At 45.4% G+C, this 27,506-nt stretch overlaps 1 protein-coding gene across 1 annotated transcript in view; it reads left to right on the forward strand.

Annotated features, from left to right (window-relative positions):
* Positions 1-396: 396 nt before the first annotated feature.
* HDGFL3 (HDGF like 3) overlaps positions 397-27,506 on the forward strand; it is a 37,141-nt gene continuing 10,031 nt past the window's right edge. The window contains exons 1-4 of the mRNA XM_042824027.1: positions 397-502; positions 21,549-21,625; positions 24,289-24,427; positions 25,718-25,876. Coding sequence (XP_042679961.1) covers positions 419-502; positions 21,549-21,625; positions 24,289-24,427; positions 25,718-25,876 — 459 coding nt within the window. The 5' untranslated portion in view covers positions 397-418. The remainder of the gene's footprint in view (positions 503-21,548; positions 21,626-24,288; positions 24,428-25,717; positions 25,877-27,506) is intronic.

Here is a 27,506-nt window from a genome sequence, read left to right on the forward strand (position 1 = left end):
GCGGCGTAGCAGCTCGCACGGGGGGGCCGCGGGCAGCGCCGCGCCCGCCCGCCGCCGCGGGGTGAGGGCTCCCCGGCCGCCCCCGCCCGGCCAGGCGCCCCGCCGCCAGCCGGCTCCCTGTACCGGGGGCTGCTGGGGTTGTGTCCAAGGCCTCCCCCTCCCCCGCGTACACACTCACACACACACACACTCACACACACACACTCACACTCACACACACCCCATCTCCTCCCGCCGCCGCCGCCGCCGGAGAGCTCGGGGATTGCCCGCGGCCCGGCCCCGCTCCCGGCTGCGCCCCGCCGCATCGCACCCCGCGGGGGCTCGGCCGGCTGCCCCCGGGCGGCGTGTGCGGGGCGCGGGGGGTGTGGGAGGGTGGGTGGGTGGGTGGGGGGGACGGCGGCTCCCGCGGCGGCTCCCGATGGCTCGTCCGCGGCCCCGAGAATACAAGGCTGGAGACCTGGTGTTCGCCAAAATGAAGGGGTACCCGCACTGGCCGGCCCGGGTGAGTACCGCGGCGGGGGCTCCCGGTCCCCCGGGCCGCCGCCGCTCCCCTCGCCCTCCCGCGGGGCGGCCGCGGCCGGGCCGCCGCGAACCTCCGCCCGAGGCCCCGGCCCCGGCCCCGCCGGACGGGGGGCGACGGTGCGCGCCCACCCCGCTATTGTTGTGCATCTTTTCTTTGATCTGCGGATTTCTCCCCGGCCCCCCGGGAGGAGGAGGAGGAGGTGGAGGAAGAGGAAGAGGGAGGGAGGGGGGCGAGCGCGGGCTGTACCTGGATTGTTATCGCGGGGAGGCGGCTTTGGGAGCCGGCAGCCCTGCCTGCGTGACAGCGATGCTGTTTATTATACGCCCTCCCTCGCCCCGGCCCCCCCGGCTCCCCCCGGGGCACGGGGCCCCAGGCCCGGCGCGGCCCAGAGCGGGCGGGGGAGGGCCGGGGACGCCCGCGGGGACGGGGCCTGCGCTCAGGTGCTCGGGGCGGTGGGCACAGCCCTGGGGCGCCGCGGCCCTGCGAGGGGCGGTGCGGTGCGGTGCGGCGGGGCCTGGCCGCCCCGCGGGGTGTCACACACGCGGCCCCTCGGGCCCTCCGCACGCGGGTCTGCGGGTGCCTCCAGCCCATCGTCCGGCTTCACCTTGTCTGACGCTGCCTTGACTTTCTTCTCTAGCCCTTTGTCACCTTTTACTTGGTGCTGCTGTGATGGAACGGAGGTGGGAGAGCATGGCGGGCATTTGGCAGCCAGATAAGCGCCCCATTGTATTGAGACATCCGTATGTGGTGCAGCCTCAGTAATGCGGAGCAGAGCTTTCTCCAGGGGGGTCTGGTAGCATGGCACGCACACAAGGCTGTCCCTTCCCTCAGTTTTGGTCACTATTGTGTTTACTCATTGCGTAATGTGTTGTTTGAACTTGTTAGCAGGCATCGAGCAGTGGGAGTCTATTTATTTGTTGTCCTCTTCAACCTTTCTGGGGCAATCCCACGGTAGTTGGCGCCTTCATTTTCTAGTCAAAGAAAGTCGCTGGTGGTTCTAGGCTATGAGAGCATGGAAGCAGTGAAGTGTTGTGTACAACAGAGAAGGGCGGGATCAAGATGGGCTGACATCTAGCATTACCCTTGAGAAGAGAGCTCTGGGAGAGGATGAGTGTAAGTGGTGGAAAGTGAATGGAAAGGCTGTGAGCACAGCTGGGGGAGCGGCCAAGTGGTGTTGGACATCCAACACTACAAGGAGTGAAGGCCATCACCACGGGCTTAAGCAAAGGTTGGTGAAGGAGGAATAGAGAGAGGGTGCTAATTATCTAGAGGTGTTTAAATAAGGTGGTACATTCAATTATTTTGGCAGAGCAGACCAAAATTAGCATGCAAAAGGCTAAACTCAATCAACACTGGGTTGTGGTCTTGTTACTCTATCATTATACTGATTGCTGAATATACTACCTAATAATGGCAATTTATGCCAGTGGAATAGCACGATCCACAGAAAATTGACTTCATTCTTACCTCTGTCATGCTTTAATTTATTGTGAAAGTTTTAATTGGAACAGTTGAGACCATTGCCACATGGAAGTATGTTAATCCCTTTCCTTTTTGAGCCTCTGATGTATTCCCATTTGTTTACCTAGTAGCAGAATGGGCCCTTTTGTTTCAATGAGAGTTGTTTCCTTTAAATAGAATAATTATACACCACACAACCGGCCATAGCCTAGGACTAGGTGTCTAAATAGGTATATGAGTGACAGTAATATCCAAGAAAGTATATCTTCATTAGGAAAAAATAGGTGTGCTGTTAATGTAACTCACTTCCTTTGTGCAAACTAACAGGATGTGGAGTTCAAGTGAAGATAAAGCAGTCTCTCGTTTGAATATGATTTAGCAAGCTGAGGTGGAAACTGCAGAGACCCCAGAGTTGATCATCTGGCAGGCTGGGGGCATTGGTGTAGTTGGCCTGGATGTCAAGGGTCTCTGAATGTGCTGCTCCTGTTGCATGCAGTGCAGTGACATACAACTTCATGCGAGACCAGGCTGATATCTGCCTGATGCTAATGTGTTACCCGCTAAAAATCCTCTTTGTGCTGTCCTTACTGGAACTGTACCTCATTTTTGTAGCCAGGTTTTGCCTCATATGCCCTTCCTTATGTGAAGGGAAATCCTGGTGATGACATTGGTCTTCGTTTTGTTTCCAGAAAGCATTATGATATGTGAATGACAAGAGAAGAATTGTCTAAGTTGAGACAGGTATTCTGATTAACTGAATGCCCTTTTTCCAGGGGATTACATTCTCCAAAATCTTTGAGTTTTTGCTACCTGCTTCTTTGTTCATTACACAACTGACATGTATGGTCTTTGTATTTTAATGTGAAAATCAACCAATTTCACTGCTAATATACCAGCTTAAGTCACAATATATTAAAATGGCAGTGTTGTTTTCTCTACCATGTAGTACTTTGTATCTGTGGAGCCTTTGGCAGGAATTTCCTGTGCAGAAACATACTTCTCAAACTGTGTTTAATAGAGCTGAGAAGTGCTAAAGCAGGACAAGAAGGCCTTCCCTATAATGAAGCGCACAGGCACGACTGTCCTGGATCTTAGTGGACCATGTGTTTCCATGTCCATGGGTACTGTCATGCAGAAAAGCTGGCTCAACTTCCAGGAGCTGGAATGGACCTGGGCCTCGCTCAGTTCTCTTGTCTCATTAGGTTTAATGCTTGTGAGCACAGCCAACCCCAAGTGGCACAACGCTACAGACACATCCAGCATAGGCAGCAGTCTGGTCCTAGGCCGTTAGCTCTCCACCCTCTCTTTGGGGGTGTGTTGGTCAGCAAGAACAAGGCTGTCTTTCACTGCTGTAGGAAAAGAGAGAGAAATCTTAAAGAAAGTGGCCAAATAGTGATGATACACAGAGGGACCATTGAAAAATTTTGTCTAATGATTGATGGTGCGTTATTATAGCAGTCAAACTGCATTTAATGTTTCTTTGTGAATCAATCTAGGATTAATTTGAAAAGGACCAAATCTGCTACACTTAGCAGAAATGGTAATGGCCAGTAAATCTTCTATCTTTGCATATCTTGTTAAAGTAGGATTGGTGAGTAAGTGCACTGTCTTCAGAGATGCTTTTAGAGAGCCGTATGTGGAAGATGTCACTTGGGTCCTACCACCTGGAAGGGCTGCTTTTCATTTTGGTATCGTGTTCTTTGGGGCAAAGCCAGAATGTCCTTTAGCTTAACTGTGGGACAGTGAGTAGGTTTAGGGCTTATGCTCCAAGAATTACATTGAATCATGCTCCAAGAATTGTATTGAACCTTAATAGTCAGAGCGGATAAAGGACTGCAGCAGTTTGGTCTAACAGGTTTTTTCATGTTCACCTGTGATGTCATTTGTCTTCAGATACTGATTAAAAATGTGTGATAAATACCAACTGGCCAGGTCATCAGTAATTCAACAATCCAGGTCCTGCAATCCAACAAATAAGCAACCGTGTGTCTAGGGTACGTATGGAAATAGAGGGAAGATGCTGATGTGGTTAAGATATAGGAGAAAAAGGATTCATTTCATTCTACATTTTGTAAACTGTCTTTGCCTCTGAGGGACGACATCCCTCTCTGTCTTGGTTCCCCTGTTTTAAAGGACAAGTAATAGCACTTTTCCCTCTAAAAAGATGTTGTGGAGACAAAAACCAATAACACTTATGAGTTGCTTGGCTACTGCTGCAATAGGAGTTGTATTAGCACACATGGACAGAAAGATCTCTTTCTTTGGATACCCTGATTTATCCAGGATGGATGTCCTGTACCATTGAGAAATTGCCCATTGAATAGACACTCAGATGAGATAAAAGGGAAAAATTGGTGGTGGATTCAGAAAGATCAATAATGGTGTTTGTTTTATGAGTGACCCTGAAAAAAACAATAAGCACTTAGTTGCTGAAATTAGCTACTGATTTAAAAATAGGAAGGAAGCTGTTAATGCAGCTGTAGAGAGAGGAAGAAAAAATCTGGAATGACCTCAATAAAATAAGAGCGTGCCCTGGTAAATGCCTGGTGCCATTACTGAATGGAAATCTGGCCTCATACTGCTGGGGAGGCAAGAAGTAGATTTGGGTAGAAGGCTTGTGTGGGGCTGCGTGGGTTTTGTTACGTTGGTCTGGACAATAAAGGAGCTCCAAGCAGGTAAACCAGGGTATGGAGAGCAGTGTGTGTAGCAGTGCGTCTGTGTACAGCAGGTAGGGAGAGCGTTCCATGCTGGGAGGAGGACACAAGCTTTAAAGTGACAGTGCCACAGCAGCTGTTTCAAAGGTGTATTTACTGCCTTCTGAATACAAATGTGCTGTTTTCTGGCCTCCTGTTCCTGTCTTCCTCCTGCCCAGTGCCTTTATTTTCCTTTGAATTAGCACCTACTTGAGCTGCAGCTTTGCGAGTTATCTGATAATCCTCATATGTGAATAACACTATTAAAAAGCATCTGCCTGCAGTGATTGCAAAATGGCATTTGGGGCATTTTAACATGTTAGTGCTGCAAATAGGTATAAAATTTTCGGTGTTCTGCTTACAGTAATGCGTAGTAAATAGAAATTGATATCTGTGGCAGGCCCGGAATCATAAATGTGGGGATGGTTGCATGATCATTTTGAGCTGAATGAGTATTCAGTCTTACTGAGCAGTCCCACACACAGCAAGACATGGCACCTTAAAGAAAGAACTAAAGTAATACTAGGGAAAGGCTGAAAGGTAAGATTATGCTTACGGATTTTGGTAGGCTAGACCCTAAAAAGAGAAGGCTAATAATACTACAGTGGTATTGTTTAATACAGTGTTAGAGAATATTAAAAGCAATTGCTGAGTGACAGAATTCCAGAAGACTTTCATTATCAGTACAAAATTTAGGCAAGGGGGAGGGGGGAAGCAGTTTGGACAATGAAACACAGATGTTTCAGAAAATAAACTTTTATCTCCTGTGTCAGTGGAGTACAAATGGAGCTGATGGGGTGATAGCTGCGCACCAAGGCCCGTGTTCTGATTGAATTTGGTCAAACACGAGAGACTTAGCCAGGAACAAGCTGGGTCAGTTGCAGTTGCAAGTATGGCAGCTTGGAAATATCAAAGTCTCAAACACATCGCAGAAGAAAAACTCCACATTTTAAGTGTTTGATATTTAAAACAGACCATTTGTATTCTTATTAGCGTGAGGATAAGGGAAGGTGGGTTTTCCCTGGCAAGGTTTATCTTTTTTGGCAAAGAATGACAGGCAAAAATCAGATTAGATCCAGAAAACTTCAAAGGGTCCATAAGAAATAGACAACAGATCTTTCTCTGTGTTTTTCTGCCAAAACACAGTCTGCAATCTTTTCTCCTTGGCCATTTGGGACCTGTCCAGTCCTTCACCATGTGCTTTTCTTCTTTTTTCTCTTTTGGTTGCTCTGTTCTATGACATCACTTTTGCCGTGTTACTAAATATGAGTCTCCTGTGATTTCTCCTGCACCAATTCTGGGCTCCTTCCTGCTCTGTCCCTCTTTAATTATGTACCTCTCTCATACATCACTCCTCGGTGAGCTGCAAGCAGTTTTTCTCGGCGGGTCTCTGTTTGCTCCTCTCTGGGATGAGACAGGATTTGCTGATCACTGCTAAGGTCTGACCAAGGAACTGACTCTGAGGGTGTTGGCTTCTTCACACAGCACTCCCGTGAATCCAGTTGTGGTACATCTGAAAAGAGAAGTTTAATGCAGCGAGATCTTTGTGGGACCGTGTTTTACCATCTGAACGTGCACTTGGCTGGCACTTGTTGCTTAGATAACTTGCACTTAAACTTTCATCTGCAAATATCAGGTCATATTTAGAGTGGGTGCGAGTGCCTTTTCAGTGACTTCGTCAGCTCAGAGTACAGTTTCCTTCATTTCCTAAAGCAAAAATAACAAGGAGTGAAGTGCGAACTCTCCCAGTGTTTGTAAGGTGGGGAACCTCAGCAGCTGCTGTTGTTTATCCGTGTTCTTGCATTCTGCTGTAAGTGTGACTTCAAAACAGATTTCATCCGAGGATTGTAGCTTAAAAAGGAGTCATTTTTATACATATAATTGGATCACAAGCTGTAGTAAAACCCTTCCAATAGCTCTTGTTTGGCAAACAAATCATTTTGGGGCTGAGATGTTGTATGTTTGATGTTACCGCAGGCAGGAATATTGGGGAAACTTATTTAAAATTCACTTTCTTACATCTCTCTCTTTCTCTCTTTAATTAGTTTAAATAACAATCCTGAAATGTGCAAGTCTGATCTTTTTGTGTAAATGACAATAGATGAATAATTTTCTCTTGCAGTGCCATGTTTTTTGCACATTGCATGTGCAAGTCCGAATGAAGCTAGCCCAGAATGAAGACAGTTGGCTCACAAGTTTAGAAGCAATAAGCACTTAAAGATTTTCATACTCGTTCCATGCAAGCTTTTTGGTAGATGCTTTTCCTTCCCATGCTGAAGCTGCTGAATAATGGAATTAACTGGATAGATACATTCTTTGTCCTTTCAGGGAAATCTGTAGACTGTCAAGTCAATGCATGTGTTCTTTCTGTTAGTTCCCATTACATGCATTAATTGACAGATCTCCTCTTTTTATTGTTGTGCTACAGAACTTGTTAGGAGGAGTGGAGCACAGGCAGCAGAACGAGGCTGTTGGCAGTCTTAACTCTTCATTTTCTGCTTTCCCCATCACAACACTAATTGACAATAGTCTTCGTGCATTTAGGGTGATAAAACATTACAAGCCAGTAGCTGCTGTCAGTAAGTGTATACAATTTTCATCCGAGGGCAGATGGAAGGATTTCCTGATAGTGCTGGAAAAGTGATGACAGTGTAGAGGTAGGCCAGGCTAACTGTTCGCAATGGTGCTGTGAGCAGCACAGACCTTCCCACTGTACGGAAGGCGTCAGGGAGAATGAGTCTGCCTGAGTCCTCTCAGCAATACTGTAATTCAAGTGATAAATATAGCAACAAACACTGGAAAATAGCTTGTGTGGAGCAGGCAGGAAGAGGATGTGGAGCCGGCTTTTTGAAGGTGCTGGGAATTAGCTGGTGTCGTGCTGTTTGTGTGGGTACCTTAGCACTTCTGAAGTCTGCCCTCTGTGTCACCTGTATCTCTGACCTCTAGACACTAAGGGAATGTACGTGTGTCTGTATGCACACCTACTCTGTGTGTATGTGTATTCAAAACTCATACAAGCCATAGGCACTTAATGGGTGTCACACCTCTGTGTTAGCACTGCTCTTGACTCTGGATTCCAAAAGAGGCAGCATCAACAGAGGAGAGCCTGGTAGTTTGGTTGGAGCACGGTAGGAACAACTAGAATAAACAGTTATTTCAAAGATCCCAAGAAACATTTGGCAGACAAGTGAGTATCATGAATTAAAGCTTCTAAAACGTAAAGAAGGAAATGGATCCTTACTTCCTCCTCTGGGGAAGGTCCCTGCATTACTGCCTTTGCACTTCTGAGATTGTTTCATTCCTTTGTTTAACAGCCAGTTCTAAACCTGATACCCAAATTGAAAATAAACTGCAGTTTCGTATCCAGTTCTTCTTTCTTCTAGTCAGACTGTTTGACAGGACAGTCTTGATAGTATGTATTTTTGTCTGAACAGTATATGAGACCTGCTGATTTTTATTTTGTATTAATCTGTTGTTTCAGAAAACGAAAGGAAGATGGGATTTTTATTAAATTCTGCAGCATTTTAGTGAATGAATGAAAGTTCCATGTTACAATATAGTTTCTGTTGCCCCATTCTGAAGTGCCCTATCCTTCAGATGCTCTCAGGTCAGCCCATGCTGTATCTTTGCTGCACTAGAAAAAAAGCATGAAGTTCTTGGATTTCAGCAAGATTTAATCCCCATCTCATGGCCTTTTGTAAAGCCTTGCTGAAATCTGAAAATGCCTTCAAAGTCAACATGAAAGGAGGAGACCTCGTACCTCGCTCTGGGTAGCACAAAGCCCACAGCTGGAGGGGACAGGTGTCCGCAGACTTTGGGGTCTGCCTGAGAAAAACACGTTTAAATCTCTTTCAGTTTTTCACGAGCAGGCTGAAGAGCATAATTAACATACATCTGTAGCCCTGAAAATGTAAACTGGAAACAACTGTTTATTTTGCCTCGCAGCAACATGTAAAAAACCTAGAGAGACCATTTGCCAGCTCTGGTTTGGCTGTTTGAATAGAAGGCATCATGTAACAAAAGAGGGAAAGCAGAAAAAGAAATATCATCTGCCAAAGAATTTCTGTAAGACTGTGAGTTAAGGAAGCATCCTGCATGCAGCAGGGTTAGGGTTGGGGAGGAGGGAAGGGGTTCCAGACCCTGCAGGATCACTGCTGTGTCACCCGGGTCAGCTAGGAAACTGAGTATCCCTTAGAAGTCAGTAACTTTGTACTCTCTGGGCTTGGGAAGCTCCGTCTGTGGAGCTGCTTTTAACAGAACTGAAACCATCAGACTGGAGGTGCAATCCAGGTGGGAAAAGCAGGAAGATGCAAATAGAGGAACAAATGCGATCACTGCAATGAACAGTTCTGATCTTCCAGTCCTTCTCCTGATTGATTTATGCATTCTGCATAGAAAGTCATTAGATTCAAGCGGCTCTTTTTTTGCCAATTTCTTTTTGTCTCCACAAATCTTACTCTACGGCGCTTGAGCTGAATGGGTTCTATAAACCAGCCCTTCTATGAATGCAGGAGGGCAGGCTGGTACCTCTGAAAGAACAAGCCAACCAAGTGTGGCAGTTCTACATGTCTCTGACCTGTTTGGTTGCTCCTCCTCCATGGGAGAGCTTTAGGTGTCGGGCACATAACGGTTTACCTTTTCCACAGCACATATCAGTATCTTCCATGGGGCGGGAGGGAAGGAAGCCCTGATCAAGTGGCATGTAAATTAGGCTGTGTGACAGGCCTGCCATCAGGTGACAGCAGGAAGCAGAGCCCTGTGCCTCAGATTGGGCTTTGTGTCCTTCCTCTTGTCAAGCAGGTGTTGCGGAGGCTGCTCTGTGCAGTGTCTGAGTGCAGAGGGGTAGAGGCAAGGTGCCCGTGCATGGCCTTATTCTGGGGTGTCAGTTATTGCTAAGCACTGCGTCGGTCCCTTCAGCCTGGCTGATCGCTGTTGTGCCGTGTGCTGGCGCCCAGACGTGTGTGCATCATGCTCTCCCTTCATCACCAGCCTTCGTGGCCGTCCTGCTGACCCCGCTCTCCTGGCTGCGGTCGCACAGCGGCTGTCTGCCCGCTCCGGCAGGATGTGTGTTTGCATATGGGGATTTCTGCACCCTGCCCTGACCTCTGCAGCACACTGGCTGTCCGAGTGCAACTTGTGGTCCACTGTTGACTTCCTGTAGAATCTCAGCTTCCAGCTTTCTCTCTCTTAGGTTGCCAGTCCTTTCTTCCAGATATGTTTGCTTTTTTCTTTTGCAAACTAAGTTTTGGTTTGCTTGCAGCTCGCGTTTCTCCCAGACCCAGCGCTCTGAGCCATTTGTCACATCTGTTTTTCTGTCACTGGTTTTGGGGTGGTGGCAGCATGTTTGTACCTACACACACACACACACTTATGAACATGAGATGACCTTTGAGGTGCTGTGAAGCTCCTAGCCTGCTGCCCTGTGACGCCTCTTGCAGAGCATGGGGACGGATCTGGGCAACAAGGAACCCTCGCAAGGCAGCTCATGCCAGGCACTGTGCCCTACTATTGTGGCATCTTATTGTTTGCTTAAGCTGATCAGTTGCTCTCTGGTTTTTAGCCCAGATGTCCCTCTTTCCACCTGACTCTATGAACATTTGTATTTCTGCAAGGACTTCGTGAGACAGTATTGTCTGGGATCCAATTAGGCAGCATTCACTCGGGATTAGCTGCATGTGGAAGTGTTAGTACAGTGGAGGTTACTGTAGCTTAGCACCATGCCAGAGCCCCTGTTCTCAGCCCAGCTCACTCTAGTGATGACTGTTTCAGGAGCAGACTCATGCAGAACCAGCTGCGGGGCTGGAGAGTCGCTGCTCTGGCTGCTATAGAATAGCAGAAGGGAAATGCTTTTCCCAACAGTTGTGCTCTCGAAAGATGGAGTCCCAAAGCAAGCTAAAGAGTTCAACTGCAAAAAGATCCCTTGATTTCAATAAAACCATTTACATGTGTGGTGCCCTGCCTGCATCACACCATCGCCTGGGGGGGAAGGCAGGCATTCATCTCAATGAGGGGAAAAAAATAAAAGATGACATTCCTTATTGCAGTGCCTCTCCAAATACCAGGGCTTTTGTAAGATATTAGCAATGCACCAAACTCCACAGATAATTCCTTTCATATGGAGCCTGGATCAGGTGACTCACATATGTTCATGTTCTCAGGTATTCCCTTTTGCTGCTTTTTATCAGGAGTTATTTTTCAAGATCTCCCCCTTGTGCGAGCTTTATTTTTCTTTGTCACACTCAGTATTTCTGTCGCAGCCTTTAGAGGAAGGTAGCATAAAGTTATTAAGCCTCGTGGCTAGAATTTTAATGTGTGCAGCAATATGTCACCTGTAATAAGCCTGTCCTGTCTGTTAATATTTTGTTTTCTCCGTGTTTGTTTGAGAGACTCTGCTTTGCAGCTTTCTGATGTCATTAAGGGAGCAGGTCAGTTTTCTGCACAGCTTTTTTGAATTGGTGCTTTTGGTGAAATGATGAGAGTTCCAGGTTAAGAGATGAACACCGATAAGAGAAGACACAGTTGTCAGACAGGGCTCTGAAGCATTAAAATGCTTTGAATGATTTCTCCTTATCTAATGCAAGATATTTTATGCCATCTCCTGCCTTACAAATGAGTGGATTCACCTGTGTGTATAATTGCCATGTTATTGTGCTGGATGGGACCTGATCACACAAAGGCAAAGGCTTTGTTTGTGCTGCCAAACTGTGTGCCCAGCTGTGCTACAAGATCGAGCTCCTCACTGTTACATTTCTAGAAGCTCATAATAATAAAGATTTTAGTGGCAGTATGTTAAGAAGAATACCAGCTTCCTCAGCAGATGTGGGAGCAAGGGGAGCAATTTTTTAATGAGAAGCTTTTCCTTCTCCTACAACGCTTGCTGCTAGATAGAGTGTTGGTTTAGTTGTTTGTCACAGGTGGCAACGCACTTGATCTGGTGTCATAACAGGTATGTCAGAGCTGGCTCCACACCCAGAGTCCTCTGCCTGCAGGACAGGTTGGCTGGAAGGGGCTGCCATCATGTGAGGTCTGTAGGATGAAAAGTACGAGCAGTAAGAGCTACAGCTGTGGGTGAGAAAGATGGCTTGGATGTGTCACCTGCCATCACCAATGCATTAAGAAGTTGAAGTGGAAATGCTAAGTCATGGCCTGCAGTAGTGATTGAACATCTGATAGGAAGGCAGGGCCAATCCAGAGGAGCTCAGGTGCATGCAATGCAATTGCATTGCATTGCATTGCATTGCATTGCATTGCATTGAATTGCATTGCATTGCATTGCATTGCATCTGAGTGACTGGAAGGAATGCAGCCAGGATCCATCCCTTCCCAGACCTCATTTAAGGGTTGGCAGGGGAGGTGAAGGTATCTCTTGCTAGAGATCCCTGCTTACATCAGGCCTTTCTAAGGTAAGCAGCTCTTTTCCTTCATTTCTGTAGTTGCTGTACTCGTTCTTATTTGCTGCAGCCAAACGCTTTGCCACCCTGCTATCATTGCAGTACTTTCTATCCCACTGTAGCATTACAGAAGTAAAAGTAAGCAACAGTTCAAATTAAAATTTTGAATATTGACTGAAAGTTGTATAGTTGGAGAGCACTCATTTGTAGAGCTGTACGTAAACAGTATCCGGATCCCAGGATATATCTGTTTATTTGGTGCTCCTGGATGTCCTTCCCAGGTCCAGATATACATCTCATTCATTAAGTTCTCTCTGCTGTGTAATTGCCTTTTCCTAGTTGCATGCAAAAGATGAGTCCAAAATACATTATTTCTTTACAGCTGCTTGATAGAACAAAACGGCAGCCTGATTTAAAATATGGTGATTTGGGAAGAAAGCTGTGTCTGGAGTGAACTTTGTAACCTCTGTAACACAACTGAGCTGAGACACTGGGTTTTGTAGACAGCTTGTGTTCATGGGTACGCCCCATTCCAGTAGTTACTGAAAGGTAACACAAAATAGTTACGTAGGCAAGTATAGTATAACTCACTGGATGGAAAGAAAGCATAGTACTAATCAGTCTTCATCCTACACGTACCTAAACACGTAGGCAACTCCAAGCCTGCGATGAAAACTTATAAACTAGAGCCTAAATCAGAGTACTCACTTGATTAAGACCTTTACGTAGTGTTTCTGATCTGAACTTATTTAATAAGTATATTTTTAGAATAGTGGTGAGCCACCCTAGCACTGGCTGCTGTCATGCTGATCTGTTCCACTTGTCTGTGATGCTAATGTCATTTACAACTCTAAGAAATATATCGTCTTCATTTCATTATTACATTTGAGTGGTTTTTTTAATTTTATTTCTAACACGGTTTAGTAATTAGGATTTAAGTGCCTAAGTTCATACGTACAGTTTGGAGAGCTTTGAATATTTTATGTAAGGGGTTTCATTCCTGTAAGCCATCGCGTGAGGTTGTTTTGTTTTGAGGTAAGTATTTGTTTTGATAAACACAGTTGTTACTCTTTTCAGCTATATCTAAGTAAATTTAAGCAATGTAATGCTTTTGATCAAGGCTAAATGAGGGCTGTCATCTGGAGGTTGTGGGCACGGAAAACAGGCAGGTGAAAGGAGTATGACTTGGCCTGGAAAAACTCATTCCTAATTCTCTTCAGGCAGACAGATTAACATTCCTGAGAGTTTAACTGAGGCGGAGGGTCTTTGCAGAGAACACATCTGATGCTGCAGTGACAGCAGGGGGATCAAAGGAAGCCCAGGAAATACACACAGGTGGGGTCTGACTGCTCCATGGACACCACTCTGAACGTGTGGATCTTGTCAAACAAAGCAGGGGTTTCAGTGACCCAGTGGCAGGAGTTGCACCTTAGCAAAACAGCGTGCCAGCTGCATCGGTCAGCTCTGTGGCACAACAGACGCTGGGGCAGTAATGAAAACAGCTGTTTGTGGGCACCTGCTCAGTTTACTGTGACCCAAGGCTGTGTACTCTTGCTTTTCTGCAGGTACAGATCTGCAGTTTGTCAACAGTTAGCAAGAAAGCCTGACTTTGAATGAAAAGTGATTGCAGATTTCTGTTTCATCGGCTTGCAGTTAGTTTTCATGGTTTCTCATTTCCCCATGGACTGACTACGTGTTGTTGTATACGTGATTTGCACAACAAAATAATTGGACCTGGATGCCAATGGTATTTGGTGATTGCTGTTAATTTCATACCCCCAAAATCCAAACTCAGACCTTTATACTGCTGGAGGGTCACAGCAACAAAGATTGCTGCAGTGCCCTAATGTTGCTTATACTCATTAGCTGTGCCTACAGCTAACAAAACCTCCCCCTCCTAGAGGAGAAAGGTTTGCTGTTCCCAGAGGCCAAGGTGACTGCAACCTTCCAGGTACCCAAGCTGGCACCTCACTGCAGCAGGTGAGTCAGGCTGTTCCCTTCTTTGTCTCTCAGATCTTTGTGTCCCCCCCCATAAGCTATGGGTTTGTACCTTCAGTTTCCATCAGTCATGTTTCCTTACTCAGAACAATTCTAAACACAAGCTGTAGTGTCAACGGGGCTTTGTGTACTTTGTGGGAAGCTGGGCCAGATCTTGCACCTGAGCTAGCAGTATTCTTCAGCCTGAAATTTGTGCCATTCTATCCTTCTTAACTGAGTCTTTGGGGGCAGTGCTTTGCACTGGAAAAAAAAGTAGTAAATGCAGCCAGCTGAGCTGGGGAGATTGCAGCCCTCCAGAAAGGTGCTTTCCTTTTGTCTCTAAGCTTGCCAAAGGGAGCGTAAGGACCTACAGCACTTCTTACAGTAGCAACTTGGACAGGGAAGTACAGAGCATTGGGCAGGTTTAGCTGATGGGCTTTGAGTACAAAACTTGGTTGTATTATCTAAGCAAATGTCAGTGCTCTGGGTGTGCTGCATCTGGTTGGAAAGGTTCTGATCAAACCGACTGGGCAAAATGTCCTATCTCATTAATAGCACGTTTTTCCTTAAAACAACAAACATGAATGAAATAGTAAAATACCAGCATTTTGAAGGCCTAAAAATATTCCTCAGTCTCACATGTTCTTAAAGCATTATTCATTCACTCCTTCCTGCAGATCTGATGTGATGGGGCAGGGTGCAATGGGCATTTAGGGGAGGGAAATGGTGTGATGTTCGTGTCCCTTTGGCTTACTAGGAGAGAGAGGCAAGAGGAAAATTTGATGTTTGTTTGTGTTTAGTCCTGACGGTTCTCATTTGTTGTATTTTGACTGCTAAATTAGTTTTTATTTGCTGTTTGTCTTCCAAACATGTTATTGTATGTTCTTTTCTTGCAGTCTTTTAATATTTCAAGACAAAAATATTTGTAGTAAGATAAAGTAGAATAACTAAATGTTGTCATCAGAAAGCACTCAGTGAGGAGTTGGTGGGCTCAGAGATTTGCTCAGGTGGATGCATGTTGCAGACCAGTTGATAACAGGGATAATTCAAAGGAGAATCAAACTTACTGTGCTTATGCTTATACTAGGTAATCAGAAGTAAATGCAACGTGCCTCAGGACTGGCAGTGTTAGAAATGAACAGCCTCTCACCACCTCTTCACAAGTAAAAAGTAATTTTGTGAGCCATGAAACTTAAGAAAATCATTTTTCTCTGGCACACCTTTGTGTGGGTTCCCTGCTGACTTGCGCTGCAGCTCAGTTTGCTCTGCAAGCTGCCTCTCAGCACATCCACTGCTTGTCTGTCTGTCCTCTGATGGACAGCCTGTTTGTCTCAAAACATGGGGACTCTTAGCAGCCCTTTGTCCTTTTCTCTTCTGTCCAATGTGGCCAACTTGGCTGGAGTTATTAAAGGTAAGAATCTGTCTGATAATTGTGTGATCCTTTCACATCCTTTCACTTCCTTAGGAAACAGACTGGAGGAAGGAAAAAAAAAAAACTCCCAGTGTTAGCACTATTGCTTCACTACAAGTGGCAGGGAAACATTTCATTTGGAGAAAATGGAGCAGTTTTGCAATAGCCTAACTTTGGTGTGTGGGCACTGGGAGGATTACAGCTCGGTGACATGAAATCCTCATCTGACCCTGCTGAAAGCGTGTTCTCCTGGCAACACCTGGCTTCTCATTGGTGGGCCTCGGGTGCTTGTTAGTAAATGCCATTGTGCCCATGTGTAATGAGTAAAGGAGAGCAGCAGCGTGGCCAAGGTCATCCCAGAGGCTGTTGGCAGAGTCTTTGTATCTGCTGAGCCTCCAGCATCCCCGTCCTCCAGCCCTGGAAGCTCGTGGAGGCCTTGAATCACACCAACAGCTCTGTTACCTACAAAGCTGTGAGTACAGATCCTAGTCATGCAGAACTAAGCTTTGGCCCCGTTTTCACAGTGAAGATGAAAGCCGCTCTGCCAAAAGTGTATTTCAACTTTTTGTCTTAAAAATATGCTGATAATTAGGAATGTAAAGGGGCAGAACTCAGCTGCAGGATTGCTCATTTTTCCTGGCGAGACACTGCCTGCCAGCATTGTTTGGGCTCCAGCTAACCCTTCGTTGTCTTCTATCTCGTTGAGGTCCTGAGTGTGCACAGAAAAAAGGATTTATGTCTTTATATCATCATTTCTGGCTGTCTGCAGGATCCCCTTCAGCCATTTTCAGCAGTGCTCAAAAGTATGCTCTGCTGTTTTTAATCTTGTTTTGCCTTTTGTTTTTGCTGGTGGCACTCTTCCATGCCCGGAGACTTTCTTAATTTTTTACTTTTGTAGCTGTGCAGCTCCACCTTATTAAGCTGGATTCTGCTTCTGGTCTCACCCTTCACAGGGTTATCTCTTTTAATGGGTGAAAAAGTGCATATGCCAGCATTCTGCACTGGGAGTTCTAGTATGTGATGTGTGTCAGGGAGAGAGCTGTGCTCTGCTTCAAGTACTGTATAGTCCTGAGAAAGGAGAGCAAAATTCTGCAGTCTCCAACCAGATCTAGTTGGATCGTTGTTGAATATTACAAAACTTGAGTCCCAATTAGAAGGTTAGATTATATATTTTTTTAATTATCCTTGTGATTATTTAAATTTTAGGATCCTTTGGGGGGGGGAAAAAAGTATTTTTTACATTTTTACTGAGCAGTATATTAAACAATGGTTTAGAAAAGATATTGCTGTGCTGCTGGCTCCCAGTAGCATCAGCTATTAAGAAGTGTGTTAAATCCATGTGAATAAAAATGACACATTCTTGAAACACAAAATATCCTATTATAACAATGTATTCTGAAGAGTATTGCTCTTATCCATTTAGAGCTATGCTGATAAGCTAACTGCAGATCAAGCTGCTTGCATGTGTTGGACAATAGTGAGCAGCTTGAACCACTTTCCAGCAAAAATACCATAGGCCTTTGCTTGACTGCTGTGCCGGGACTCCAGAGATTTCAGTGGGAGATACAGATCTCTGCAATGCTTCTGTGTACTTTTGCCAATCAAAGGCATTTACAGCATGTCAAAACAATCAGTGATTACTGCTCTGCAGTTTTAAGTTCCTTTTGCAAAAGAAAAGGACTTGTTCTTGTGCTTGCAGTGCCCACATAAGCATCTCTGTGTGCCACAGTAAAGCTTTCTTGTTTGTGTGCGTGGACCTGGTAGATATTTTTGCGTACTGTATGGGTTTTTGTCAGTGTAGAATTGTGTTGGAACATAATGGATCAAGATCTGGGAACTGTTCTGGTCCAGGAGTCACCCCAAAGGACTGGAATTCATGCTTCTGACTGGCAGCATATCTGCAGCACAGGGGTTTGGGGCAGCCCTGCTGTCCCTCAGAGCGATGGGATGGACCTGGGATGCCCTTTGCTGTGCTGGGCAGAGCTGCCTCTGCCTTGGCTGCCGCAGTAACGTAAGCCTCTGCAGGAAGCTGCTTTCTGTAGGCACACTAACAGGGCTTGCAGCTCTGTCAGAGAGACATGTTTCCCATTTTGCAGGGAATGCAAACGCAGAGCAGAACACCCAGGAGGGGCTGCATCGCCTCTGCTCCCGCACCAGCCCTCCCGGGGAGCAGATCTGCCTCGTCCTGCAGGGGATGGTTTGTGGACAGGGAGCCCTGCTGTTCCTGGGGGGGCAGCTCTGTGCTGGGGCTGTGGGGCTGCAGCTGTAGTCTGTGCCCCCCCGGCTGAGCCCCTCTGCTCCTGAGCTGGCATGAGCAATGGGAGGACTGCTGAAGGCAGGCTGAGAGCAGGCTGGGAGCACTACCTGAGAGGTCAGCAATTACTCAGCATTGCCGAGAGCAGCGTATTCAATCTGCTTATGCATCCTAGCCTGCACGCCACAATGTAGGCAGGCAGATTTCTTGCTTCCATGCCGGTAGCCCCTAGCAACACCATTTCATAAAGCCCTGCCCTGGGTTGAGAGGTCCAGGCTGCATTTTCTGTGCAGCATTCCTGACCCTAGAAGCCTGGCATCTGTTTACCGAATGAAAAAGCACAGTTACATCTTTAAAGCTCTGCTGCTTGGTTGGCAAGCAAACGCTGGGGAGTGCAGCTCTGCTGAGGCTGTGCAAAAAGAAAGCGATTGTGATTCATTAAGCAGATGACAGCAATGGGAGGAAAGAGGATAAAACTTGAAATCTGAAACCACCTGCGTTAATTTTAGCCATAATGGAAGCGGCTGTCCATGATGTTGCTGCACTATCAGATTTGCACGCCATGCGCTGTTCTCCCCACACCCGTGGCAGTGAGCTGCAGCCCGCTGCTCTGCTCTTTGGATGCGGGTTATAGAATCTGTTTGCTTCCTTCCAGCAGCAAAATGCAGCAGCAGCCTGGTAGCCTGATGGTGGAGTCATTAGGGAGGTTTCTGTGACTACAGCGCTGTGCCCCAGCACGGGTGCACTCATCTCTTTTGTTCCCGGTTCCAAGCAGCGATGCCTCCCTCACCGGTGCACTCACACACCCGCGCTCTTTCTCTCTCCCTCCCTCCCTCTCTGCCTTTGATCTTGCTGATATGGGGAAAAATATCAGCTCCAAATCTTCAGCATATTTAACCAAAGCATCTGGTAGGATGGGAATAATTTGTGACCGAGTGCAGCAGCAGGGGGCTGCAGTACGGTTGCTTGTACTGCTTGCTTTCCATTACGACAAAACGGCAGCAATCACCAAGGAGTGCTGGGGCTGTTCTGCAGCTAAATAAGCACTCAGAGCCTTGCCATTCACAGGGGGCTGAGGTGGGGTGCTGGGAACAGAGAAAGCTTGCATCTCCTGCTTCCTCATTTACAGTTGGTGGAAGAGGTCTTCCTGAATGACAGAGAAGGTCTCATCCTTCCCTAGATTCCCTGGAGTTTTTGTCACAGATGTAAATGGCTGTAAGACATTGCCACTGCTTCATATTTGGCCCTATTATAGTGCAGGAGAGAGAAGCCTAAGAGATGGGAGGCTCAAGGCAAAACCAGCAAAGGCATGAGAAATCCTGACCTCAGCTGCACAGTCAAACATTTAAGCAAGAGCATTAGCAGCCTGTCCTTGAGCTGTTTACTGCAGATTAATGCTGCGTGTGTATGTGCATGAAAACTTCCACAAGCTGTGAAAAGTTTCTTACGGCTCCCTGCAGTGATACCCAGTCAGAAGGGCACTAAAGGACTGTGGGAACAAAGGACTATGCTGTGACATGGGGAGCAGGTGAGAGGTGTGTGACAGATGTGTGTGCATCCCTTACCCTGTCTGGTGCTGCTCCTTAGCCAGCAGTGTGAGTTGCTGGGAATATGACAAGGGGCTTAACTGCCCTGGGACACTGCTTATGAGAAGATCCTTACTGCCCTGTAGTGCAGCACGATGTGTGATGTAAGATCTCTGTTCCTTTCTGGTCAGCATTCCCTGCTAAGCATGTCTTCATTCCTCCGCATTACTGATCATTTACAGCTGCTAGCTTTATTTCCTGAGAAAGCCTTAAAGGGCTGAGGAAACTGGACTGTGCTGTTCTGCAATGCAGCCAGAGCTGGCTCCACATTTCAGCCAACTGAAGAGATCCCCTGTCTTGTTCCAGCAGACGTTGTATGTCTCAGTCACAGGAGCCCACATTTTTCTGGGCTCTTGTCTGTCTCTGGACATCGTCCTTGTCACCACTCAGAGGAGGCTGGCTGTGGTGCTCAGGCAGTCAAGGTGTATTACCCCAGAGCTTGGTAAACTGCCAGCACAGCCTTTGTTGCTCCAAAGCACAGCATTGAGCAGTATATGATGTGTTCTGGAGGGAGATGTATTATCTCCCTGCCTTGCTATCAGTTTGTAAAGTGAGTTACAGTGTTTTCCCCTTCATACTTTCTCTCGCTGTTACAGTCTAATAACTGTATTTAAGTCATGAATTATTGAACTAATAATCACATTATGGGCACTTACTTAAAAACAAATAGTGAATGTCAGAAAATAATGAGTTCTGGAGAAATATCTGGCAATCTTTTTCCTGTATATTGCTGGTGATGAAGAGGCCCTCCAACAGCCTGTTGTGTTGTTTGTGTGCTTTCTTGCATGCAGCTGAATGAGAACTGAATGGGAGCCTCCACCTTCCAGCAGCGTGTATCTTCCCTTTGTGTGCATATGAGTAGCGTAGCGCATTCTCCTTTTATTTATCAATTCATCAGCTGTGTTAAATAAGAGAAGGGTGCCAGCACAGTGCTGCAGCCTGCACTGCTATGCCCCTGGCTGCAGGGCATGGTCTGGAGGTCTCATCCATTCTCTAATTTAGGCATAATTTCACTTAGGCCTAGAAGAAGAGCACCCAATCCTTTTGCAGAGAGGAGCCCTGTGATGTTCCTAACAAGGCTCTGGTTTCTCTGTCCCCCGTGGTGTCCTTTCAGCAAGACTAAAAGGACCTGAATTAGTGTCAGCGCTCAGAGAGTTGCACAGCCAGCAGATGCTTTACAGTGAAGGAGAACATCCTTTGAAAACAATCTGGTGTTTATTAATCAACAAGAATTCAGTGTTTGGGGTCCTTCAGCTGGAATAAAGAAGAGAAGCACATGTGGGCCTGGCCTCCTGAGTGAAAACAGGCAGGTTGCTTCTCTTGGCTGCACTGAAGAGCAGACTTCTTATGGCAGTGGTATGTCAGCACCTTGCTTTCAGTTCCAGTGACATTTGGCAGGATTCTGTATGCTTAAGTTCAGATTGAATTGTTTAAAATGCAGGCAGCAAGCCACTCACCTGCTCTGTAGTGTTGCCCTATGGATTTTTAGATTCATTGGGCTCTCACTTCTTAGCCAGAGTTCTCTGGGTACTTCATTTTAGATGCTCACATATGCCCAGAAGCATCATTTCTGGTAGGACAGGCACTGTCTTGGAGTCATCAAGGTTGGAAAAAATCTCACAAATTATCGAATCACAGAATCATTAAGGTTGGAAAGTCTACTAAGATCATCGAGCCCAACAATCAACCCATCGCCTCCCCGCGCACTGTTGGGCCCTGTGTTATTTGAAGCTGCACTTTGTTTCTAGTTTGTATGGATAGGCACCTGGGCTCTGCTGTTCTGTTGCAGGAGACTGTGAACTTTGAACTGGACAAGATGGAGGGGCAGGGGAATGGCCAAAAGCAGGCATTAGGGCTCCAGGGAAAGGAGAGTGCAGGAGCCTCTTCCCTGATGTGCGTTGTGTTCCACTCTGAGTGCCACCATCACCACCAGTGTGAGGTGGGCTGCTGTTGCTGCTCCAGAGTCTCAGAGATGCCATTTGTTCCCCACTTGCTGTAGGAGTTATTTAGGTAACCCTGTGAGACAGACAAATTACCCTCCAGGCTTTTAGAAGGCAGTATCCAAGTTTAACAGTAAAATTAAGCAGACCAGATTTTATCACCTTCATGTATTGCAATGCTTATGAAATCATCAAAACTTTGCCCGTTGGTCTTCTGGTGTCTCTCCAAAGTGTTTCTGTCACAGCTGGGCAGGGGCTCTGCCACAAGGCCCCACCGTCTGTAGTAATGCTGTGTCCTTTTCTGTCTCACAGATTGATGAACTCCCTGAAGGAGCTGTGAAGCCTCCAGCAAATAAATACCCCATCTTTTTTTTTGGGACTCATGAAACGTAAGTGAACAAGCAAGGTGTTTTCCATTGAGAATCTCATCTGCTTCAGCTGAAGTTGCCTCCACTGGTTTTATTGGAACAAATCCTAACTAAAGCCATTGGGAGACTAGAGATAGGTCATATGAGCCTAGCTTGTTTGTGTTAACTTACCAGAGTGAAACCTGAAGGTAGGTGTACATGATAGCAGAGATCAGGCTGTTGTATTCAGACACGTTTGGGCTCCTGCCCTGGATGAGAACTCAGTAAAATGAAAGGAAGCAGACCCCAGAGTCTCACGCAATCCTCATATAGCTTTGAAATATATGCATTCCTTTGAGATTTGTGCTGGGGATATTGTGGGATGGAGCTCTCACAAGGGCTGGAAGAACAGAGCTGGCTGACCTCGCAGGAGAGAAAGGGATCAGAACAGAGAGGGGAAGTTAGGTCTCATAGTAATTGCTACAAATACAGAGTTTCGCCTTGTCAGCCTCTAGTCTATTTTAAACTGCAGTGTAAAAAGTATCTGAGCTAGTTTTTAAAAAATCACCATTTCCATTTGGCATGTAATATTTACATTTTAAAGCTCTCCTACTTGCAAAGAACATGCTTTTTTGGAAATTTTTAAGAAAAGAGACATGAAAAAAAGAAATTCTGATCACATTTTAAATTCAGTTATAGAGGTTTGAAGTTATAGTCAATGTTTTTGTTTTCTTCTGAGTTTTACAGATACTCCATAGCATAACAAGGTCCCCAGCTCATGCATCATGTTTCATTTTTAAGACCCTTAAGGATAGTTTCTGCATAATCAAAATCAAAATAGCTTCTAGTTAAAATATTTCCTGCTGCTGCTGTAATGAAATAATCTGATGTTTTTATATGTTGTAAAGTACTACTGCTATCATGAGGTTATCTAAGAAGATAAACGATAAATTAACTTTTGATGCTTTGAAATCAGAAATCAAAATGAAATCTTAAACTTTTTTCCTCAAAATGGTTCTCAAGAAAAAAATCGGACTGCTGTTACTGTGAATGAATGAGCCCCAAATTGCTCATCTCTTTTGTTTTGTACTTCAGTAGTCTGTGATCTTACTGCAGCACCTGAAAGCGGGAAGCATTTTGTAGTTATTACCCTGGTAATCGAGGAAGCCTTACTGTCAATAATGAACTGTAGAATGCAGCTCATGAGTTTTATAACTGAGCAGTAGAAACTGTTACACACTCCCATGGCAATGAATGCATTTCAAAGCCGTGGACAAATTTTCGGTGTTCACTATACATGGAATCACACATAAGACTGCATAAATATTTCCAGACGTTAGTGCTGAGAGAAATTGAGGAAAGTTATGGAAAGTTTCCTAAGGTTTCTCTTTGTTATTTGTTCTTGTTGATGTCGGGCAGATCGCTGCGGCTCAGAAGCCCACCTGCACGAATGGGCAGCTTCTGCACCCAGCATGTCAGGAGAATAACTGAGTTGTGAGGGTGGGCTCCCAGACCCTGCACTCACAGAGAGCACAGAGTGAGCTGCAATTGCTGAGATGGTCAGGAAAGTAGGACAGTGATTATAGTGTAGGACAGTGAAACTTCTTCAGCACTGATCCTTGGTGACATGGAATCTTCCGTGTGGGAATGAAGCATTGTGTTATGATTTCAACTTCACATTTTTAATGCAACTTGTGGTTAGGGGCCTGCTTTGCAGGGGGCTGGACTCAGTGATCTCTAGAGGTCCCTTCCAGCCCCTCCAGTTCTGTGATCAGCTCTCCTTGTACTGCAATACAGAGCGCAGGAAGCACCAGATACAGAGAGTCAATGGAAAGAAAGTGGTGCTTTCTTCAGTTTTATACAAGAACTTAGAATTGTGCTGTAAATTAAGCAAAGTAGGATAAATGACCATTCTCTTTGGTTTTTACATGCATTGTGGTGTCTGTACCTAAGATTAGTTGGTACAGCATGTAGCTGACATGGAGCAGTAGGGCACAAACTCTTCCTTTGCTTTGCTGTCTGAAAAACAATTTGGCCACAAGCACCCTGTGTGTCTCATTGTTTCCTTGTATTACTCATCTGCCTATACTCGACCACTGTTTCTTCTTATACAAAATTATAAGATTTTTGGGAAAGAGAACATTTTTATTGTGCTTGCACAGAACCCAGCACGTGGGGGCTCATTCCATGGAAGAAGCTGGTAGTGTTGATGATGATAAATTCCCCTGCTTGTTCTGTCCAGTAGTACGAGGGGCATGGTTTTGCCCCTGAGTTCTAGGCATTCCTTAAATGCTTTCTCTTTTCCTACTATATTATTTTTAGGCCTTTCTGGAATTGTAACACATAGGATTGGAGGTTTGCTCCCTTGCTATTGCAGGCAATTACGTCATGTAATCCCTTTCATAAACTGTTTGAGTGCCAGTTCCCAGCAGCAGTTAATATAATAAATGAGACTCAGTTTAGTTGTTTCTAGAGAGACACAGCATGATTTTGCAACATCAAACATGGGGATGGTGAGCCAGTCCATGAAATCAGACTCACAGCAGTAACCTAAAGCCAGTGGGTAGGCGAATGAAGAAATAAAATGAAAAACAAAAAATGAGAATGAGTAGAAGAATAAGAAAAACGTTTACTCTGTTAATGTTTTTAATTTGAACAGGAGGAGTCTAAGTCCTTTTTTGTGTCTTACCTTTGTTAAAATGCAGTGCGTTCCTGGGGCCCAAAGACCTTTTCCCATATAAAGAATACAAAGATAAGTTTGGGAAGTCGAACAAACGAAAAGGATTTAATGAAGGCCTGTGGGAAATAGAAAACAACCCTGGAGTAAAGTTTACTGGATATCAGGTAAATGAGTTTCACTTCTATTTCTCCTTATCTTTCTTGTTTTCTTCTTTGAAGACTTCTTATCTATGTAAACGTTGCATGAGTGATGATGGAATGGCCTGGTTTTGCTGCAGCTAAAAAGTTTCACAGCTGGTGATTGGAGTAACAGAAAATAGAAAGACAACTGCAGTCCTGCACTCTGTGACAAACTGAGCTTCAATCGTGCTGCAGAGCCCTTTGCTTCCTCTGATATTCTGGGGTAGTGAAGGGGAAGATTCTGCAGCACATTTAGCTGCATTAAAAATGGAAGGTTTTATTTACTCCCCAAAACCACAACTTCTTTCTGTTGCTCATTTTTATATCAAGTTTAGTGCATTTTACCCAGACCTCGAGGTCGTGGCAGTCTTGATCTTTACATTGGTCACATACAGCACATAGGATACCTGTCTGTGTTGTGAGGGGTGAGAAGGCAGTTTGGGGCTGCTGTTCCCAGACTGTAGCTGCTGTGCAACAGCTCTCCCTGTTGGAGGCCAGGAGGAAAAAGTCAGCACAGCTGGGGGGAGAGGGAGAAGAGCAGTCAGTGGGCTGTATGAAGCCAGAGAACTTTTCTCTTTAAAAATGGGGTCCTTTGAAGGTAGAAATCACCTCCAGAAGATAGCAAACGCCTATTACATTATTAGCAGAAACCCTTACAAACCAGAGATACAGACCACCTGCAGACAAGCTGCTGCCCCTCTCTGTTCCTGTTTTATATTTTCAGCTCTGCAGATGTTTTGCATACACTTGGGGATTTAAAAAAAATATAGTGAATAGGCTGTGGGAGATGGGCTGTCAAAGAGCTCTCAGCCTTCTGGTCAGTGTTTGCTTTTTCCTAATACTTTTTCTTGCCCTTTGGGGAGCCCGTAACAGCCATCTTTTCTCCAGAATAAGTCTCCCCTGTTCAGCCAAAAGCCACAGGTTTCCATAGCTTTGCCCAAAGTAGAACTCACCAGGTCTCTCCACAGCCCTGAATTCTGCAGCCCATGCACTTTTGTTATCAGATCAGTTTCTGTGTAAATCCTTCAGAATGTGCTATCCCAGGATCTGTATCTAATAACCATTTTCAAGTGGTGGCTGAGAAAACTGCCTTTACAGTCCTTTCTCTTGGTAATTGCAAGAATATCCTGAGCTCTTCCTGTCTAGAACGATTAAAGTGTGAGTTCTCTATTACTAGAGCTTTCTGTTCATTCAGAACAGCTACACTACAGAATGTAGTGATATTTTTGTTATTTATATTCGTATTGTTATTCTGTCACTATTGTTACTTTAAAGGCAATTCAGCAACAGAGCTCATCAGAAACTGAGGGAGAAGGAGGAAATACAGCAGATGCCAGCAGTGAGGAGGAAGGTGATCGGGTAGAAGAGGATGGAAAAGGCAAAAGAAAGAATGAAAAAGCAGGCTCAAAACGAAAAAAATCCTACACTTCAAAGGTAATCTTCTGAGTTTTTCCATAGTTACCCATGCATTTATAATCAAGACATCATGCACCTCGTGGCGATCCGTCCTTTCTTCTTTAGCATTGTAACTCCGTTACCATAACCATGGCGTTCAACCAAGACAAGGGAAAGTGCTCTTGCTGTTTGAGACAGCCTTGGAGAGGCAGCAGTTGAAATTCTCTACCCTGTTCTTGTGCTTATGCTTTGAGAAGGTATATGGAAAGAGTTCAGAAAGGCTGGAAAGAAAATTCATTCAAAGTTAGCCAGAAATTCTCAGAGTTTTCAAGGAGTTGAGGAGTTAGATACGTTTAGAGTCCCCATAAGGAGCAATTGAAATGCTTAAGAGTTGTGCATCTTGCAGAATGTGAGCTGAGGTTTGATCCTTGTCTAGGAGAACTCAAGCTTACTTCTCCCATCTTGGAGATGTGTGACTGCCCCACATATTGTGGTAAAAGGCAGCGTAGGGTCAGGTGTGCTCAGCTTCTCCCATTGTAGCTGTCTGTAAAATACTTCAGTACAGTAAACAACAGAATGGGAGTGAGGAAGAGCTGTTCAGGTTGCCCAGAGAGGTGGTGGGTGCTCTGTCCCTGCAGACAATGCAGGTCAGGCTGGACGGGGCTCTGAGCAGCTGTCAGCTGTAGGTGTCCCTGTTCAGTGCGGGGGAGTTGGACCAGATGGCCTTGAAGGGTCCCTTCCAACTCAAACCATCCTTTGATTCTGTGATTCTAAGAACTAATTCTGTAAGCAAGAAGTAGGGTAATTAATTACTTTCATTTTAGTGCTTGCCCTACCCTGTGAATATCTAAGTAGCAGCATAGATGAGAAAGCTAAGGGTAGTGTGTCTCAGGGGGCCTTGGAATGGCTGGCCAATGTAATCACCTGTGCAGGTGACAACTGTAGGTTGAAATGCATTCTTCTCTTGACATCTGTGTGAAAGGGAGCAATGCTGTAGTCACTTCTCCAGTTCTGTGCCCACCTCCATATCTGTCCTTTGCTTAAAAAACTGTTGAAGGTCTGGCAGTCACATTCATTCACATTCATGTTATTCTTCTGGACGTGAAAAATAATGGAAATGAAAAGAAGCAAGCAAACAATATGATACAGGTTTAATTTGGGGAGGAGCAGGGGCTTTTGTGGTTCATCTGCTGAACAAAGTCTTTTAAGTAATTTCACCCCCTTTGTATGTTTTACATTAGGAATTCAGGTCTGGTCTACCATCTTCTCTGCAGAAGATTCTGGGCAAACAGAGGATTATGAAAATGGTGGCTTAATGCCACAGTTTATCCTTTTGTACTGTAGAATTGCATAACATAAAGGGAGTAGGAAAGATATATTGGTTCCACATGGCCTTAATGTTAATTTATTAAAGCTGACAGCACTAAAAAATATGGAAAGCAGTTCTGCTAATGTTATTCTCATTTTACATCTCTGTGTTTAATCAAAACTTTTGTCAAGCTGGCACCATCTGTTTCATTAACTAACAAAACCTACAGGTGACCCAACACTAATACCCATCTCCTATTACTGTGTCTGTCTTATAGTCAGCTGTGCTGCCAACCTGTGTTGAACACAGAATATCTTTTTGCTTCACTGATGTCAGTAACTCCAACTACTTTTCACCCCA

This window comes from Centrocercus urophasianus, unplaced genomic scaffold (genome assembly GCF_019232065.1).
Source record: "Centrocercus urophasianus isolate 14NV4802_14NV808 unplaced genomic scaffold, USGS_Curo_1.0 seq_23, whole genome shotgun sequence".
In the NCBI taxonomy this organism is placed as follows: domain Eukaryota; kingdom Metazoa; phylum Chordata; class Aves; order Galliformes; family Phasianidae; genus Centrocercus; species Centrocercus urophasianus.